This window comes from Aptenodytes forsteri, unplaced genomic scaffold, assembly GCF_000699145.1.
Source record: "Aptenodytes forsteri isolate BGI_AS27 unplaced genomic scaffold, ASM69914v1 Scaffold266, whole genome shotgun sequence".
Taxonomy (NCBI): domain Eukaryota; kingdom Metazoa; phylum Chordata; class Aves; order Sphenisciformes; family Spheniscidae; genus Aptenodytes; species Aptenodytes forsteri.
The window spans coordinates 979336-998715 of record NW_008794109.1 but is presented as its reverse complement, the minus strand read 5'-3'; the positions used below and the strand labels follow the sequence as shown (position 1 = coordinate 998715).

The 19380-nt window shown below is 42.8% G+C and overlaps 1 protein-coding gene across 10 annotated transcripts in view; it reads left to right on the top strand.

The window, feature by feature from the left end:
- Positions 1-19380, top strand: part of CELF4 (CUGBP, Elav-like family member 4) — a 703102-nt gene that overhangs the window by 480276 nt on the left and 203446 nt on the right. For 2 of the 10 annotated variants that reach the window (XM_009275290.1, XM_009275240.1), the window contains exon 5: positions 1545-1561. The exons of the other annotated variants lie outside the window; for them this stretch is intronic. In XM_009275290.1, the coding sequence (XP_009273565.1) occupies positions 1545-1561 (17 nt within the window). The remainder of the gene's footprint in view (positions 1-1544; positions 1562-19380) is intronic. 10 annotated transcript variants of the gene reach the window in all.

The window sequence follows — 19380 nt, the reverse complement described above, 5'->3', positions numbered from 1 at the left end:
TGGCCACTCAATGAACCTGGAGGGGGGGGGCTTGGATTTTTTTTTTTTTTTTCTTTTTCCCCACTGCTAAAGAGAAGGGCTTCCTCATGTAAAATGGCCAAAAAACAGCTAAAGAAGAAAAGACAAAGCCTATGGGACATGCCACAAAGAGTCCTCTGAGAGGACCTAGTGGCTTAAGAAAGACCCTTTGAATGATCAATTCCCTTATGTTGTTCATTGATTTTCTCCTGGTTTTCCCTTATCTTTCCTTTCCTGTTGATATCTCTTTAATTGATTCCTGATTACAGATTACACCAGTTACAAACTGTTATTTGTCAAACAATGGAGCCAGGCTTCTCTCTGCGGCTTGGGGAAACGCATGCAGCTCTTGATAATTTCAGGAGGTTCATACTGAACAAGCTGTAGAGAACATAAGATGATCTGGTGGTAATTGGTAAAGAAGGAGTCTGTACAGACTCTTCTTCGAGCAACTACCTTGTTTACACTTCCCGGCCTTTATACCGCTAGGAAATCCTGTATCCTGCAAGAATTACAATGCAGTAGAATCTGCAACTGAGTTCAAAATGTGCTTCTTGGACTCATTATCAACTCCAGCTCTGTTTGCAATGCTTAGCACATAAATTATTTAAATTAAACTAACTACATAAATTATTCAAGTTTTTCCCCCCCCTTATCTTTAACAGACACTGCAGAAAGTTCAGTGCTAGTGGTGTTACACTTCACTGCCAATCAGATAGGAATGCTAAAGGTGTCTCACAACATTGGCAGTGTCCAAATGACCATGAGACTCTTAGGAGGCAGCTACCAAAAGCTGAATGATAGTGACAATGGAACAGCTCACTACCAGTGATGAGCTGCATTCCGCTCACCAGGGTAAATAAGGAGGGAGTTAAAAAGGGAATTACAGGAGGGATGGTTGTTCTGGAATGGGTACAAGCTAATCCTGTTAAATGCTTTCTGTTTTGCTTTTGGATACACCCAGGGCTTGTTGCTCCTGCTATGGGGAACCTGAGGTGGTCAACAGCCACACTGTGAGCAAGCCTAGTGCAGTGTCAAGGAACTCTCCCCTTATGAGGCATCATCCTGAACTGGGTCCCTTCTCCCCTGGTGAAGTACTTACAAGGATGAACAGGATTGTGGTCTTGATCTCTACTGTCTTCCCCTTTCCTGTCATCCGCTGTATCAGCTTCATAGCCAAAGTCCAAAGTGGCTAGAATGAAGCTCTGACTTGAAGGCATGCGCAAGCAGACTGTTTCTTTAGGGCCTCAGCCAGACATCTGGTTCAGGTGCCTGGAGTAGACAGGTGTGGCTCCCAACTCCAAAAGAACAATAAACTAGAGAGCCTGCTTTAGAGGGAGGGCTGTCCAAGTCTGGTTCCTAGGCATCATCAGAGAGTCAGCAATGAAGTGTAATTATAATAGGAAACCTGAACAGAGCCCTTAGTTTCAGTGGAACCTGTCTGAATTATTCTTTATACACAGATCTTTTCTTTCATATTTTATTCTTGCTATTCTCTTAATTTCACATTTCAAATATGATTTAAGAAAGCAGCCTCCACCAGGTCTCCTGATTTTGCTCTGATTGATTTGTAGATCTGTGAAGACATGGTTGAGTTAGATTTCTGGCTATGCCCAGACATTGTGATACATCACAGGTCTGGGGTTTGCAGGGGTCATATTTCAGCTATAGGGAAACAAACAAATTCTGTTGTTCATCATAGTCCCCATGGACCATCCGTGTGATGGTTCAATACTTGTCTAAACAATACAAGACAAAATCCAAGATATTGATGGCTACCTGTTTAGTCTTGAGTTAGTGTAGCTATCAAGGACTGATATCAATCCAGGGTGCAAGGGAGTAAGATAGAGAAATATATAATGAATATATTAACTCATTTGAAGAATATATGGATGGCCATGGCATGATCCTTGTTGAAGGGAGAGGGCAGTACAGATCATATGGCAGGAGGACATGATGTTAAGAGAGACCTGCTGAGGCATGTTGTGAAGTATCAGAGCAGCATCCCCTTCATCGCATGGCTCAAACCATCCTACAGACCAGATGGCGGTACCACAGGGGAAGGGGTATGGCCTGTTTTGCCACTTCAGTGAATTTGAACCTGCTAGAAAGGCAGGCTCAAGGCTCAAATGACTTGAGTGTGATGGAGGGAGCAGACTGCCACCCTTGTGATTTCACAATAAGTCTCGTGATACCTGGTGTTTTCCAATTACCCGCAGCCTTTATGAACATTTGTGCATATAACAGCCTGATTTTCTTTCATTTAAGAAGAGTAAAGATTACATCTTGATCGCAGAGTTGTGGAGAATGGCTGGCAAACCTGAACCCTTAAAGAACAGAAGAGCAGAAAGAAAACAATATTACTCAAAGTAATCCTTAAAAACCAAAGCAGAACAAAAATAATTTTAATCCGTTCTCATGATTCAGGGCAAACAGGGAGAACAGACTCTCCTATCTCATTTTTCAGCAATTTGGGGTTGCTGAAATACAAGTGGGTGAGAGATGTCATATTCATTAAAGATGGATGTGGCATGCTTCTTTCTTTTTAGGCCACCAAGAGATGACATTCTGTGTGTGGTGATAACTAAGAGGATAAGATGGTGTTTCTATTGGTTTCATGCTTGCCTGTATTGGACTAGATAGATGTAATCACCCTGGAGATACTGTATTTACTTCTCCTTCCTTATTTACTTTGTTTCTTTTATTTCACTTTAGGGGACTAGGCTGGAATTGACATTTCTTTCTCTTCAGCAGCCGCCTCCTCTCTCAATGCCGGGTCTCTGGGCACTGAGTTAAGCCAGACAGTGGAATGGACCTGCTGTAAATAGTGTTGATAAATTGGGTAGATAACACAGTGTGGCCTGGTTTACCCCAGTGCACAGAGTAATAAAAAGGAGCTTCCACCTCTGAAAGGTCATTGTATCGACAAGGGGAACGATTGTGGGAATGGCAGTTGTGAGACGCTTGTCACTAAAGCCATTTTTCCGCAGGAGATGCTGAAGGGATTATGCCTAGGCCTTTTCCTCTCTACCCTCACCCCTGAGGTCATCTGATTTAATGGTGCTGAGCGTGACCACGGAGCTGAGGATCCCTGGTGCAAAACAGGTCTGAGCAGCAAGGCTCCCAAAAACTGTCATAAACCAGCTAAGCTCAAAATGGCCAACTATGTGGGAGCTTTTCCAACTTGGCCAAATGGGGTAGACACCCCCACCCCACCCCACCCCGACTACCCCAGTGGTCCTTAAATGCTTTGTTACCTCATCCTGTGCAGCCAGGAGGCCTTAGTGAGAGGGATGGGATGGGGCTACTGATAAGCCACAATTTTCCCTTAATAGTTCAGCGGTTTCATGTGGTAATTCAAAAACAGTCCCTTTTTATTCTGTGTTTCCATATCTCAATTCATGCAGGGGAGAGATATAATAGCCAACAGACAATCCACCCAATAGACATCACTGAAACATAATTTTGGAGGTGCCAGATCACTTGTGGGTCACAAATGTTGAGAAGAACTTGTGTCATGTGCATCCATCACACAGCAGGCACAATGGAGATCAGCCAAAGGAATAGCTCCAATGAATAATTAGGAGTCTCAGACCACTTTGAGGAAACCTACACCCAAAAAGCTGGTCCTGAAAAACCATGCCTTCCCCTTTGAGCAGTCAGGGCAATGTTGTGTATTCAAAAGCACCAAATCAGAGATGATAGAACAGAGAGCACAGTGGTGTTGACATGTGTCCACAAATAACAGCAAATGGAATAATCTGTGAAGCCTTGCCTAGACTTGCAGTCCTCTTCATGTCACAACACTTTTAAACAGCTTTCCAATTAACATACCCAATATCAGGACTGGAAATTCAAGTCTAATAAGGTCTCATTGAAAAGCAAGGCATACAGCCTACTGACTGAATGCAATGGCCCATGCCAGTTGGCACCAGGATGTGATATGATTATATAATAACTGCCATTCTGAGTCATACAGAAGGTTCATGTAGTCCAATAGCCTTCCCTGACATTGGCCAGTAGACCATGCTTAGGAAAAACTATCAGAACAAAGTGCCTGTCCAATGATTTTTGTCCCAGTTGCTCTTCCAGCCTCCAGCACTCCAGAGCTTATGGGATTCCTAAACCAAATTTGTACATAAAGCACTTTGTACATCCATAAGAAAGTATCCCTAAAGTGAAGGTATTGCTACTTGGTGGGGAAAAACATTTGTTCTCCCCAAAGAAGCTAAACAAGTATGACAAAGTATTGATTCTATCATTTTATTTCAAGAGTGATGCCCATGGTGTATTAGGAAAGGGAGCAGTTCTACAGTAGAGTTTCTTAGCTCTATAATGCATTGTGCTGCCCTAATGATATTACACCAAAGGTGGTTTTCTGAATGGGGGGAGCCATGGGGTTTTGCCACTTCCTCTGTCTTTTGACTGTTTACTTGGCTACAATATTGGCTTAATAGTAGATTCCAGCAGCACTCGTGGCCTGCTCCCAGCTAAATGTTGAACTCTGTTGAGTTTTTTATAAATGAGAATGAGGTTTTGGGGACATTCGTATTTTGCATTGAGAATTGGCCTATAAAGAAAACTAGAGTTTGATAGATCATCAATTTGTGTCATTTACTACCATTCCAAATGCAAAGTGACATGGGTTTGGAAACCTCAGCTAGGTGGGGAACTGTGGGGAAAGGGCCGAGTTTGGCCAGAGTGGGAAATTGTAATGCCTTGGGAAGATGACAGCAAACTGGCTCAGGGAATGTCTAAGCAAGACCCAAATGATGCCCTTTGAAAATGCAATCTAATTATTTAATACCCCTGTTCCTGGAGAGTGGTGTCATGAAGCCCAGAACGGCAATCCTTGCTTTGGCCACACAGCACAGTCTTCCAGGGAGGCAAGACCAGATCATTAGGTGGCGAGAGTTGTGCTCCTTGCAAGAAGCTGGTCCCCATCCAGTTCTGACAGTCTCAGACAGCCTGTGCCATCTGGCTGGGACAGCTCCCCAAACACACAGCAAAGCCTTTCTCAGATCCCCAGCCACGTGGAGGGAATATTTCAGAGGGCTGGAAACGGTGGTCACTGTAAAGTGTAGTAGCTTTTGGCTCCAGTGGCCACTTTGTCACAGATGTTGCTGAGGTCCGTTGTGATTTCTAGGCACTTCCGGAAAGCAAAAAATGATTCAGTAATCACAAAATAAGAGCAGAAGCAGAAAACTAGAACTGGTAACCACCCCCTTAATGATTAATGTTCTCCCCCTCCCCTGCCCCTGAATGCAAAACACTCCCCTGTATCAGCAGGATGACCTGGACCTGAGTTCCTCTGAAGTGAAGATAGTTTGGTTCAGTCTTGCAGGAGGCTCTGGGCTCTGACTGACGATGGGAAGAGAAATAATAGGGCCCTCAGCAACTCACCCTCACCTTAGCCTCGTCCACTGGGCAGGTATGGGCTAATGCCTTCGGCTCCTATTGCTAAGCAAGTCGGGGTTATAAACATGACTTTCATAATTGAGTTTTAACATACATAGAAACCACCCAGCAGCGATAATAGCTTTGCACCAGAAGAGCCTTAAGACAGAGGAGAACAGCTTCTCTGAAGTGTTAAGAATCCCAGCACATTTATCTTAATAAGTTTTATTACAGCCTGCCAGTTTAAACCTAATGACTAATTTATCGTATAAAATACCAGCAATGTATTTTTTGATTTTGCTAATTAATTATCTCAAACAAAGGTGATATTTATAAAACTGTCCAGAAACGGTATGTGCATTAAAATTGCCTTGCAGCAGGAGATGAAATTATTACTAATATGGGATCAAATTATTACTGTATTGACTTAGTTACTTTATTACATCATAATGGATTTCTTCATTATTTTCCCCGGGATTGTAGCATTCACGATTGCATTAAAGTCTGTTAATCTATGCAAATATCATTAGGAGCTACTAATAACCACGGCAACTTTCTTCAATTTCAAGGAATGCGGTAAGTACTCTCAACACATTGTTATGTTCTGTTAGTGTGATGGTATTAACTTAGTCCCTGAGTCCTTGGGACAGTGGGTGAGCAGCAGATCCTTTTAAGCCTTTTCTTCCTTAAGGATAGATGAGGTGGAAGGTGGGAATTTGTTCTGCTTAGGAGGCGGGATGAGGGGCACCATACTCAGCGCCACCACTCTAACCCTGCCTGATGTCAACCGAGTCACCTGTTAGTTTGCAAAAGGGCCATGTCATATAACCTCCCCCTTTTTTTCCAGCCCTGCTATCTATCCTCCAAAGCAATAGCCCATGCATGAGCACGTGTTTTCAAACTACAGTGGAACCCAGTTATTTTCTTAAGGTCAGGGGATGGGGTGGTGGCTTTTCTACATGCAGGACAAGGCAGAAGCAAATGGGGTAGGTGAATTTTCGACATTGGGCACAGCTTTTGAGTATCCCATGTGTGATCTAATGCCTTCACACTGATGTTTCAGAGGCACTCAGTAAACCATTTTCAAGAGGGCTGAGTTTGCTGCAGAGCTGTGTGTGTCTGTGTTTGTATTGAACACTTAAAAAAGATGCAGACAAATATTAAGCCTTGAATGTTTCCCTTTCCAGCAGCACTCAAAACTGAAAGATGCATGCAAAAGTAGAAGAAGAGGTAAGGGGAGTTAGGTACGCAGTCATAAGTATACATCTGTTGAACGGTATGACTATTTATCTCTGTTACTGATTAGTCTAATTCCACATTTCCCATGCTTAGATAATGAGGTTATAGACACCTTTGTAGTAAGGCGCACAAAGTTAAATAGAAGAATTAAATTGGTTAAATTGGATCGCTGAGTGACAAGGAAGGGATTTCACCTCCTTACCCATATCTGTGTGTCTGTCTGTCTGCCTAAATGATCTAGACCCATAGCTTATGCGCAAGCAAGACAATCCCGACAGCAACTTTCCAGCAATGATTTCTAACTGATCAGTGCTATATTATTCCTGCAGTATTAGGGCTTACATCGTGCTCTCCTGTCATTTCTGAATGTCACCTGAAGCCTCCTCTTCAAATTGACCTTAGACTGAAATCAGTTTAGGTCCAATTATAAGAGCTACTGAACTCTGGGTGCCCTTGTTTTGCTCCATCAGCATGTGCACCACAGCTGAGAGGAAGACAGGCTTTGAAAATGTTAAAGGCTTCAGTTTTTGACGCAAAAGCTGCATTCTGAACTACAAACAAGCAAAACAGGCTTGAGATGGTGGTGAGCAGTCCCACAGCCCCAGGGGTTGCTAGAATCCCTCTCTTCTCCTTAAACAGAAACAAGAGTCTCCCTCCCAAAATCTTGTTTTTGTTTGTTTGTTTGTTTAAAAAAGAGAAAACCCCACAACACTGCCGTGGTGTCAGAGCAAACCAGCGTTGGATCAGGCATTTGCACCTCTGTAAATGGATTAATAAAATGTGATTGTTTGGTGTTTGGCTGTCAATCTACATTTGGCTCAGAGGGGATAATTTTAACTCAGAATGTGTTAAAAAGTAATTCCGTAGACAGAAGCAGTCTTGGACCCCATGAAACTTTCAGCTTTTGTGCTGATGAGCTGACCTTGTTTTGTTAAATAAAAGATTCCCCAAACAGTGTTCAGGAAGGGAAAAAGCAGGGTGAATCCAGAAAAAAACATGTTATTTCTTGTGTATTCTTTCCTTTTTTTTTTTCCTTTTTTTTTTTTAAGATGAGTGGCTATCCTTCATGGTGAGAGGAAAAATAAAGGGGTAAGCAAGCCCAGGAGAAATGCAGGCAGTAAATTAGACGGATTGGTTGAAGCTGTTATGCATTAATTGCATTTCAGGATCACCTGGGCCCCCTCTCCACCAGGCAGCAGAGCCCCTGTCTGCTGGGCACTATACAAGTGCTGAACAAAGGATGGTAACAAAGCAGCATTAACGGTTGTATCAAGGGTCTCTCCGGCTGCTTTCCTTTCCCATCCCATTGCAGAATACAAGCTCATTAATTCTCTGAGTTTAGACAGGTTCTGTCAGTCAAGACTCTTTCACAAAACCGCTGAGTGAACCTCCCAACTCAAGCTGGTTGGGAGTTTTGAGACTAGAAATAAAGGGTTTGTTTGCTCATTTTTTCACTGGACGAGGGTCTTAACTTGGCAAAAAACTTAGGTCAGCCCTGCTAACAGGTTACAGTAGATTCAGATGTGAGGAGCCAGACATGGTAAGAGGGTAAATATCTACCAATTGCTACCTGAAGCATTAATTTGGAAGGAGGTAGGTCTCACCAGAGAGTGGTTTGGCTCTCCTGTGCTCAACATCCCTTTTATACTGGGCAGAGTGTGCAGCAGTTTAACTCAAAATGGGATATAAAAGCATCTGCCTTGGACTGATGGGAAAGTGGGAGGCAAGGCTTTCTCCTTATTACTTAAATTGGGCTTATTTGGAGTGGCTGACATTGGTTTTGAACAGCTTGATACCTGCTAATAAAATGTTTGCTTGGGTTTCTAGCTCTCCGTCTAACTGGATGACTTTAATGTAATTTGGAACTTCGAAAAAGTCTGTATTCTAGTGGTGATCCCAATGCTGTCATCCTGAGCCCATCTCAAATAGCAGTGGGGGGACATAATTATCCGGTGTGAATCAGACCAGTTCCGCTGACGGTGCTGATTTACACCGTCTGAGGACCTGGCTTAGCTGTGTTATGGCAGTGATCTGCACTGTCTAACCTCCCTGAATCCCTTGCATGGATAGTACACATCAGTTAACTTGAGGCAAGACTTTCTCGCATTGTCTGAATGCTAATTGCACTTCTGTGCTGCAGCTTATATTAAAATTAATATATAATTCGAAAAAAATAGAGATAATTGAACTGACCCAAAATATAACCCCTTTCCTTATTTCTTAAGCACTTGAGTTTTAGCACAAATCTCTTTTACTGCAGGGGCTTATGTTGTGCCATCAGCAAATGCAAAGAGCAATTAAACATTTAACATGATCACAAGGAGAAGAGAAAAGCTGCTGTTTAAATGCATCAAGGAAAAAAAGAAAAGAGAAAAAAAAAAAGCCCAGGAAAACAGCGCATTGCCTCTAATGTAAGACTAAGAAAAATTTGCACTATGGTCAGTTCAATTCAACAGCTTTGTTTATTGGGAATCTAGTATATTATTTTTAAAAGCAAAATACCTACTTTGCCTAGCTCCTTAGAAGGAATTTCAAACAATCCTGATGCCACAGAGATGCCAGGTAGATGCAAATGCTTTCAAGAGAGTAAGCATTATGATTTTCACCTTCTTTTTGTTTTCCTTACTTGGGAGGGTTACCTGGAGCGTGGAGAATATCTGCTTCTGGAAAGGACTGTACTGCATTTCCTCAAAAGGAAAAAAGAAACAACAAACTTAAAAACTCTGCATCCCTACTGACATTCTTCATTTTTCTGTTTCACACATTTTCCTATTCTGCTAAAAGCATGTAATCCAACCTATGAATCATCTTGGTCAGCGTTGCTGCCTATACTCAAAGTATTAATAAGAGGAATTAGTCCTGTTTGTCAGTCTGTCTGTGAATGAGAGACGTGGGATTAAGTCGCTAGATGATATTTGTTTTCCGTAGCTTATAGAGAATGTTTATTCAGTTGCCATAAGGACATTGAGGTCATGCAGCCCAATATGCAGCTTGAGCAGACAACCGCATTATACAGTCCCATTCATGGAGGCGTTGAGTCCCTATCACAAAGAGGGATCCTGCTTTGACATTCTGGTTGTCCTAGGAGCCTGCCTTAAAAATGCCCTCGGAGTCTGTTTCACCAGTACAAAGGCATGCATAACAACACAAGCTCAAAGAGGTCTCCCTCCTTAATAAGGGGTGAATGGGGAGAACAGGTCAATGATGGGACTCTGGGACAGATGTCAATCTGACAAAGTCTTAAGAAAGATACAGAGGAATTTTGGGGGCCTTAATTTAATAGGATTTTTCAGGTCTTTTCATGGGACACTGCTGTTTTCAATTAAGCTTTTATCAGGACAGTCTTCTCAATTCTGGTGGGAGGTATAGAATGTGGACTGTTGCCAGAAAACCAGATACACAGGTAGTCAGGTCGCTCATCCACATTGTGTGTATTGTGGTACAAGCTGCTGAGATGATCTTTTTGACAGTGTCCGGCACAGGGGAGCTCTGCAAGGGGGTGCTGGTCACCAGGGAGGCCACCAGGTCCCCAGGGCAGGCATTCCCCAGGATGTGAAATGGTGGGAGAGCAATGATCTGAACTCAGTTCCCTACATTTTAGGAGGGCATCTGAATGCCAGAAAAGGGACTCGTTTCCTCCTGCTCTGAGATTCTTGAGGGTTTAGGATTTTTCATATTTTAATGGAAACGGCTTGAAAAGTTTTTAGGTTGAATTCAGACAAAGTGGGAAAACTGGTCAAATATCAGCTGCTTTCTGCCTGCAAAAGCATTTTCTTCTCAGCTCTTGCATTAACACCTAGACTTAGGCATGCCTGTGACACAGAGAGGCTCTCTATTTGCCATCTCAATTTTTTCTTGGATTGCAATATCAGACACAAAGCAACATTTTCTCTAGTAGATTGTGCCACTAATACAATAAGGGTCTAATATATTAATGAATAAGGATCTGTAATATGCTAATATTTCCGCATCACATTAATATTCTATTAGACTAATGCATTATTATGCTAATAAGTCTATTAAAAATGCAAAATATAATTATACGTTCTGTATGGCTCCACTGTTGAAATCTGATTCCTGCCCTAGACACACTTGTGTGTGTATTTCTAGAAATTGTATTACCTGCTGTGAAAAGTTAACTTGATCTACACCCGATGTATTTCATCACACACACCAAGCAGCCCAGCCAGGATTTCCATACCTCCAATACCATTACCACGTGAAACAGATTGAGCTTTAGCAGGTCTGCATTTCAGCTGTGGGAGAGACAGGCTTACAGCCATGCTTTACGCACACCTCTTTCCCTCTTGCTTTACAGCCTGGCATTTACCTTCCCTTTCACAGAGCAGCTGGTTGAGAGGGGACCCTTCTCTGGGCGGGCATGTTGTGCAAGAAGGGTTTCATGCACCTAAATCCCAGCGAGTTGATCCCCTAACAAAGGGTGGTATCTGAGACCTGTTGAGGGATGGGGTTTAAGAGATCCCTTTCTCTATAATGTTTCATTTTGCCAAGTTTAGGCAGCTCCCTATTAAGTGTGCTATTTACACAGTTTATTCTTTAATGCCTAATTTCCCCTGACATCATCGAGGGAGCTTAAGCCACAGGCATAGCTGGCTGTGACTCCCCCCAGACAGCTAGTCCCCAACACTAGGGCACTGTGATGCCTACATCGCCCCATGGTCCCCGCCCTGGGTATCCTCTTGCTCCTTTGTCACTGTTGAGAGAGAATTTGCAGAGTGCCTCCCACTCTCTATAAACATATCCACACTCCTGTGCACTCCTGAATAATGGCATTTGGAGGAGAGGTCTCCTGCAGTTCTTTCTACCACAGCTAAATGTTCACTTGATTGCTTTTAGATGGGCCAATTAAGAATGAAAAGGGAAAGTGAACAGCATGGTTTGGTTTTGTTTTAAAAATGTCAGGTTTGCCAAGTTTATTAAGCGGGAGCTCAGAATGAATATTGAATTTTCAAAGATTGGCTCTAATAAAGTTTGGGAAAAGAAAGTGGAAGGACATGTCCTTCCCCTTGTCCCTGTCAGGATAACTTGCTGCCCTGTATCAATGTCTGCATCTCATGGCACAAGTCATTTGACGGATGTTACAATGGATATCTTTAATGAGAGAATGGGGTTTCCGTTATTTGTCGGAAGGTCTGTTCACTTCCTTATTGCTACTGGAAAAAGGCAGGAAATTGAATGCAGAAAGATTCTGACTAAAATAAATCCTTTGTAACGGTGAGGAAAGAAAATATGTAGAACTAGTCGTCTAGGGAGGCTGAGGGTCTCCATCACTAGAAGTAGATTAAAAATTAGAGAAACACAACTATTAGCAATAGCATAGTTGAAGCTGGTCCTGCATTGTGCTAGTTGAGCTAGACAGCTCCTCCAGGGTCCTACCAACCCTTTGCTATGGTTCTGGCCCTCCTTTCATAGGCAACAGACCCAAGGCTTTGTGAAGAGTTTCTTGACCTCATAGCCCTCCGGGTTTGTTGGGTATCTGAAGAGCAAAGAGGTTGGGATGGCATGAAATTGTCCTTAAAGGAAGTGGAGAATAGAAGGAACAGTTTACAAGTGCTTCATAAGACTGGGAAGTATGCTCAGTTTCACAAGATTTAAGGGTACCATAACCATCTACATGCTTCATGCAACCCACTGCTAGTGCATTACCTTGTGTGTGAGTAACTTTGTTCTGTGGTGGCTGTTCTTCCTTCGCAGTAAAGATCCTGCTACTATTAACAGTGACAGGATTTCCCTTTTAGGGCAAGGGGAAGAAATCCAGGTCTGGAGAAGTGAAACTCCAACCATTTCAGCATTCTTTTCTATGGGTATTCAGTACGATATATATGAGTGATACTTTACATATGTGACTCCCCGATTTGAATTTGTCATAGCAGACTACATGGTGAATGAGTTTGGGACTCAACTACACAAGATTTGAAATAGTTTTATTTTTACTGTATCATCTAACTCATCTTACTTCCAAATTTCAGTGTTTTCAAAACAGCAGTGGAATGATTATTTACTCAGTGAAAATACACAAAACATTGAATTCCCAAGTTTGGTTTACAGAACAGGAAGCTCATATTCAAATGTTTATACTGTCCATATTTTCAACATGCTGTTGGTGTTCCAGTGGCCCCATAGCAAATTCCATTTATGTCATTGTCATTATTACCATTATTATTTTAATACATAGCCTGTGCGCCAACATCTCCTGTGGATTCTCCAAGGTGAACATCAGGTGGTTTAAGCTGCTTCATCAGCTTGAGGTTCAGTGGAGCTACACTGGTTTACATCAGCTGAGAATTTAGCCCAAAGTCCCTACTGAAAGTGACAGAAAGCTTTTTGCTGGGCTGTCTCTCCCTTGGAAAGATAACGCTTTTCACAGGAAAGCTGTTATTTGCTATGTTCCCTTATGTAACAGCACTGTTAGCAAAGTAGAGAGACCAAAAAAGATGAGGATGCTAATACACATGGAAAGGTTCAGGGTGCTGAAGCGAGCAGCCTCTCCGCAGCATGATGCTGTGCTGTTGTTGAACAAGTCCACACAAATAATGGGTTTTTAGGGAAATCTGTTCTTCAGTTTCTGCAGATATCTTCAATCTCATTTTGTTTGGAATGAAGGTTTAAATGTAAGTTGTGACCCCAGCTATGACTATGCCTGTGTTAATCTGCCTACCAAAAATCTCCCTGTCCTGCCCCCCACCCATATTTCTGCTTCAATACATACCAGAAGTATTCCTTTTTCTTCTCTAATCACATTCACACTAGGAGTTAGTCAAGTTGATTGTCTTCATGTTAAAGTGGCATGTTGGACATTTTGTGCCTTTCCTTGACCTGTAGTTGGTCCATCCACAAACTTGCATTTGGGTTTTTCCCATATTTCGGAAAGTAACTCTGCTGGCATGTGCATGACTGGAAATCTAGAGATCAGCTCGCTCTTGGAGATTAAGGCACATGAAATCTAAACAGTAATTGTGCTTCACGTCCCCATTGATCCCAGGAACTCCTGTCTAGACAGTTCAATGAAGACAGTGGCTCCCCTTTTTCTACCCTCTAATTTGCAATGATGCGCCACTTCTTCACTGCCACTACCCTGTGAAATATCTCAACCCTCCTGATACCTTAGGAGCTCTCATGACATTCTGGGTATCTTCTCATGCTGTCTTGTCACAGGGCATGAGCACAAAAGTACCCCTATGTACTTCAGATATAACCATAGATCTGCTGAATTATTTCACAGCTGTTTCAGTATTGCCATTTGTTGAATCATCACCATGTATAAGAAGTGCGTGGGTTAAAGAGCATGAAAAGCTTTTTTTTGGGGGGTCATGTTCCACACCTCTGTCTTAAAGCCCAGCCCAGATATTTCTGTCCAAGCCTGTGAAATGAGAGTTTGCTGCAGGAATCCTGAGCTGCAGAAGCCTGGTAGGTCGCTATCAATCTGTGAGTGGTTTTGTCCTCTTGGGCTTGCTTCACACCAGGATTAATAAGCAAAAATTGGCCTGTAAAGCTCACACAGATTGCAATTCCCTCTCCATATAATGCTCTTCCTTTCGATCGAGAAGCATTTTTTTCCCCTCTAACTTTCTTAGTTTTTCTCTCTCTAGATCTAACTTTTCTGCAGTCTGAATGCAGGCATGTGTAAAAAATCAGGGTGAGAGGATTTGCTCTCCAGGCAAAGAAAACACCAGAGGTTAATTAAAAACAAAAGGAAGCACAACAAACAACCCTCACTCTTTCTTCCCGTCTACCCACATGGACCCTTCAAACCCAGGGGTTCAGGCAGGAGTGGAGTTAGCCAGGACCAGGATGGAGGCAAGAGCCCTGGAGGAGAAAAAGGGTTTGTAATCTCTGAACGAAAGAAAGGGTGGGGGGAGACCATCCCATCAGTGTAATCCCAGTGGCAATTTCATCTAGGCCTGTTGTTTCTTAATGAGTTTTTATCCACCTTTAATTTGACGGGTGTTCTTTCCCAAATGAGGGCTAAGATGGCAAGGGGGAGGGGAAACAGAATAGTAGGGCAGAGAGCCAGCCCTTTGGCAATATTTCTTTTTTTTTCTTTATTTCTTTCTCCCAGCCCTTTGGCAATATTTCTTTTTTTTTTCTTTATTTCTTTCTTAACTGATTGCTAAATTCTCTTTCTCACACTTTTCTCCGTCCTTTTACTAATATGTTTTTGTTTCAAAATATGTGTTCTACATGAACACAGGGAAATAAGAACAGCTGCATCAAGCCAGGCTATCTAACCCGGTGCCATCTATCCACAGGAGCCAACAGCAGTTAGGAGTATAAGAATGAGACAGACATACAGCGTTACTTCTCCTGTGATGTAGGCTCAGGAATTCCTTACAGTTAGTTTCCCAGGGTGGATTTTTCACCTATGAATTTCTCTAGTTATTTTTTTACACCCATGTAAACTTTTACCATTTGCAATTCCCTGCAGCAAGGAGTTCCAGGGATCAATTAATTACACTTTGGGTGAACAGTGTTTTCCAGGTGTTCATTACTACGCCCATGTGCTGCCAGCCATTTGGGGGCTAACTTAGAAGTGACTACAGTTAGTAGGCAATGAGCGATCATGGATGTGTTCTGAGCATGGACAGGTGAATTAATAACTATTTTTATATCACATTGCCGCTTTCTCTTCTTTCATCTTTTCTTTGGAGAGTTGTTTTGGGGTGGTTTTATTGTTCTTCCCCCATCTCCCCCATTTGTATTTGACCTCTCCCATTTCTTGTGTGTTGCTCAGACATGCAAGCAGCAGACTAGAGTCTTGAATGGGAAGGGACTATTTAGCAGAAGTCTCCAAGTACCAAACGAAATTAAGAAAGCAGATTACAAACATTTGATACAGTGCCCAAAGTTATGTTCTTTGGGAGGGAATGTGTGAGGGAAGCAGGAAGCCCAGAGCTGGCCAGTCCAACGCAGGGAGCAAGCAACTTCAAGCCACTTGTTTAAGTAAAAAGATTAGGAGAAAAAGAAAGAAAGAAATCCTTTCTTTTTTTTTTTTTTTCTATTTCTGGGAGCTAGGAAGCTCAGCAAAACAGAAAGCTAACTTCTTTTTCTAGTTTATATCTCTTGGACTACATCTAACTGGTTACATCAAGCCATAATAGTATTTAAAGAGAAAAGTCACAGAGTTGTTAGATCAAGGAACAGGCATGTCAGGGGCAGGATGAGCTTGGGGGATATCCAGTCTTAGTGGCATGTTTTTTCTGTGCTTAGACAAGATCTAGTCCCTATGATAAAGAATGGGTGCATCTCTCCACCGAAGTGTTCATCACAGATTGAAGTCCAGGCCAAGCTAAAGAGTAGGCTTGTCCATTTGGTTGCTGGGGTTTCACACCTCTCTTCTGCTCCCTCTTTCAATCATACACATGCCTCCCATTAGAAGAGTAAACTTGGAATGAAATATTTTGCACATCTCTACCGCTACATTACATCCCGCTGGCCATGTCTTGACAGGCTGCATCAGTCAATAACGATGCAATATTAAAGGGTAATGACACAGCCATGCAGAGTAATGAGGGAAAGCAATTTCTCTCACTATTTAGCCATTTACCAATCGATTGAATTCAAAACCATCAAGTCAAAAACACAGGGAGCGGGCTAAGTCCAAGAGGGGCCAACATATGTCCCTGTAATGTAGTGGTTCTGCTCAGCTGGCTGACAAAAAATGTCTAAGCAAACACATTGAGTTAAATTCTGCTCAGGGTCTGAAGACAGAGCAGAGCAAAGGAAACAAACCTGGACATGGAGTTATAGAGTAAAAAAATTAAGAGTATGGAGTAAGGAGACAGAAGAAGGTAAGACAGTGCTGTTTGGGTCCATGCAGGGAGCATCAGTTCAGGCATGTGTTTTGTTTCAGCAGAGTAATTAATATAGGCGCATCTATTTCTATAGACTCTGTCTCAAGAGTGCAACTCCACCTTGCAATCCTGCCTCTGAGAATCTCTACAGGCTCAGAAAACATCTGTGCTTCTCACGAGCTGCCCCCAGAGAAGATTAGGATGGACAAACTTCACTTACAATCAGGCAGAAAATGAAAACCAGATAAATCCTTAGATTAAGCAGCAGAATGAGAGCAGGAACCTACCTGTATTCCCTCCTTGTGAAACAGGGGAAGGGCTTGGATCTGCCACAAGCAAAGCCTGAAGACCAGATGTGGCCAGGAAAATGACATTTAGAAAAAGTAGGAGACAGATTTTACCCATTCTTTTTAAAATTAGAAATGAGGGTGAAATCTCCAAATTGCTGCTCAAAAAGCAGTGGGAAAAAGTTGGTGAGGACTTCTCAAGCTGCAAAGCGCAGAGGCTCCCAGCAGTGGGATTGCTATTTTGGCTTCTTCTACCAGGCAACTTTAAGCTGATGTGACAGGACTCTTCAGCACCTTCATTGCTTCTTATTTCCAATGGAGGTATCAATATTCCCTCCTCTAAAATGCAATGAGGATGTCCTTTTCTAAAACAGCTCCTAGGATCTTGCAATTTTGCAAAGATATTTACAAAATGGACCCTGCAAAAGGTATATAGACCTTGGAGCAGCCCATCATAAAGGTGACAAACTCCGTATCTGGCTGATTGTCACACGGTGAAGTGTTTAGCTTTACTAAACCACAGGCATCCTGCACAAGCTGCATCCATGCAGGGAAAAGGCAAATACACACCATATCCCAAGAGCAGTCCTACGTGTGGTGCTGTCCTAAAAGACTGTGCTCAAGTAACTGAGCAAGGCTATGGGGGAAGGACACAGTAGAGAGAGGAAGGAAAATCGCTGGGACTCCAGAGATGGGTGGTCACAGGTTCTGGGCCTGGGAGGTTTGGAAAGCAGAGCACGGAGAAAGGAGAGGGATGAAAAGATGGCATAGTATTTTTTCTTTTAATTTTCTTTTCTTAGAGCCATTTATAGGTGTAATCCTACAACTGCAAAGTATAAATCCTGCACAAGCCCTAGCGATTATTGCAGCTGAAGGGCTCTGGGTGGTTCTGTAACCTCTCTGCTCTGCTTCAGCAGCTGAAAACTAGGAGGGGAGGGAAGGGAGGGAAGGGAGGGGAGGGGGAGTGCTGGCCTCTAGCAAAAATCATGATCCCAAAGCCCAAAGATTTTCCCAGCATTTGGTGCCTCATGACCACTGTCCAAAATGAGGGGGAAGGAGGCACTGGCTTCCTCCAAAACCACTTTCCTCTCGCGATGTCCCCCTGGAGCAGGTGTGATTAGGGGAATGAGGTGTGCTGTGATCCAGCACCCAAAGATGGTATAATGGCCCAGGTTGCTGTGAGCAGGAGCTGGCTACAGCTTTTAACTCCAGCTGTCCTAGCTCGCAAGCAGGTCCAGCTGGCACACAGCAGCATGCTTGCCTGCAGCACTGCAGCCACAGGCAAGGGTGGGACCAGCTTGTGCCTTGTCATGCAGCCCTAAATACTTTGGTGAACTACCTTAAGGCTCACATGGGGAGTTTTCCCAGGGAGATTGACTAGTCTGTCAGGCACAGGAGGCCACATTCAAGGGTCAAATGGTCCTTTCTGGCCTGATAGTTCAAACCTCAGCAAAACTCCAAACTACATGTTTAAAAATATTTTATTTCCATTTTCCTTTCTAGTTTTTCCATTGAGACCAATTAACGATGGAAGAGGGCAGCAATCTGTCCTTTCATTTCGGAGTTTGGGACTTGCTCGTAGAGTGTCCCCAGATGCTTGACTGCACCAGGGCACCTCCACTGCTCTCTCTGGCTGCTTTGGTGGAGCTTCCAAAAGGAGACACAGGATATGTGAGCAGAGGGAGGGCATTTTTTAGCTGGTGGAGTGTGATGATTTCTTCAGGTGACGCAAATGAAGAACTCAGCAGCAGTCTTCTGCCAGCATTGCTGCATGCAGGGCATGGTTTTGCCCGTGGAGCGGTGCCAGCTGGGAGAGGAGGGGACATGAGCACATCCCTGTAGTCTCCTTAGCTAAATGGGCTGCTCACGCCTTGGGATGCATCTGTGCGGCGCCTAACCCAATAGGGCTTCTGACTGCAACCATGATAGAAATAACATATAGTAATAAAGTAAATAGACAGTAAAACTGTCTTCTATAATGTTATTCTCCAGGTTAAATAAGATGCCAAAAATGAACAAACAGCCTCCAAGTGATATTAAAATGTCTTTCACTTTTAATAATTTAAGGGACATACTAGTGAGAAAGATAAGGAAACTTTAAAATATATTATTTTTCAGCCTCATGGTTTATTCCTCAGACTCTCTCCTGTCCGATCCACTGAGGACTCATTGATATATCCTAGGCTGAAGCAGAGCATTTTAATAAGTTATTGGGACAAAAAGTTGTCCTCTTTATTTTATCTTATTTAGTAAGTTTGCCTTCAGAAATACTGGTTTGGTTTTAGGGGTTTTGCTTCTGTAAATAAATTTCCTTCCTTCCTTCCTTCCTTTCTTCATCCCTCCGTCCCATCCCTTCCTTCACTCCCTTCCCTCCCTCCCCTCCCTCCCTCCTTCCATCTCTCTTTCTCCCTCTCTCTCTTTCTTTCTCTCTCTCATTCTTTTTCCTGGTTTGAAAAGCCCTAGACTGTCTCCTTGAGTGTTAAGGACAAACTGGCAATAATTTATGTTATAGCGTGATACGAAAAAAATTACATTACACTATAAATTATAATATGAAGGGTGAAATGCCAGGAAGGATGCCAAATGCCGGTGGAAGTCCCATTAGACAACAGAGTTCTATTGCCTAC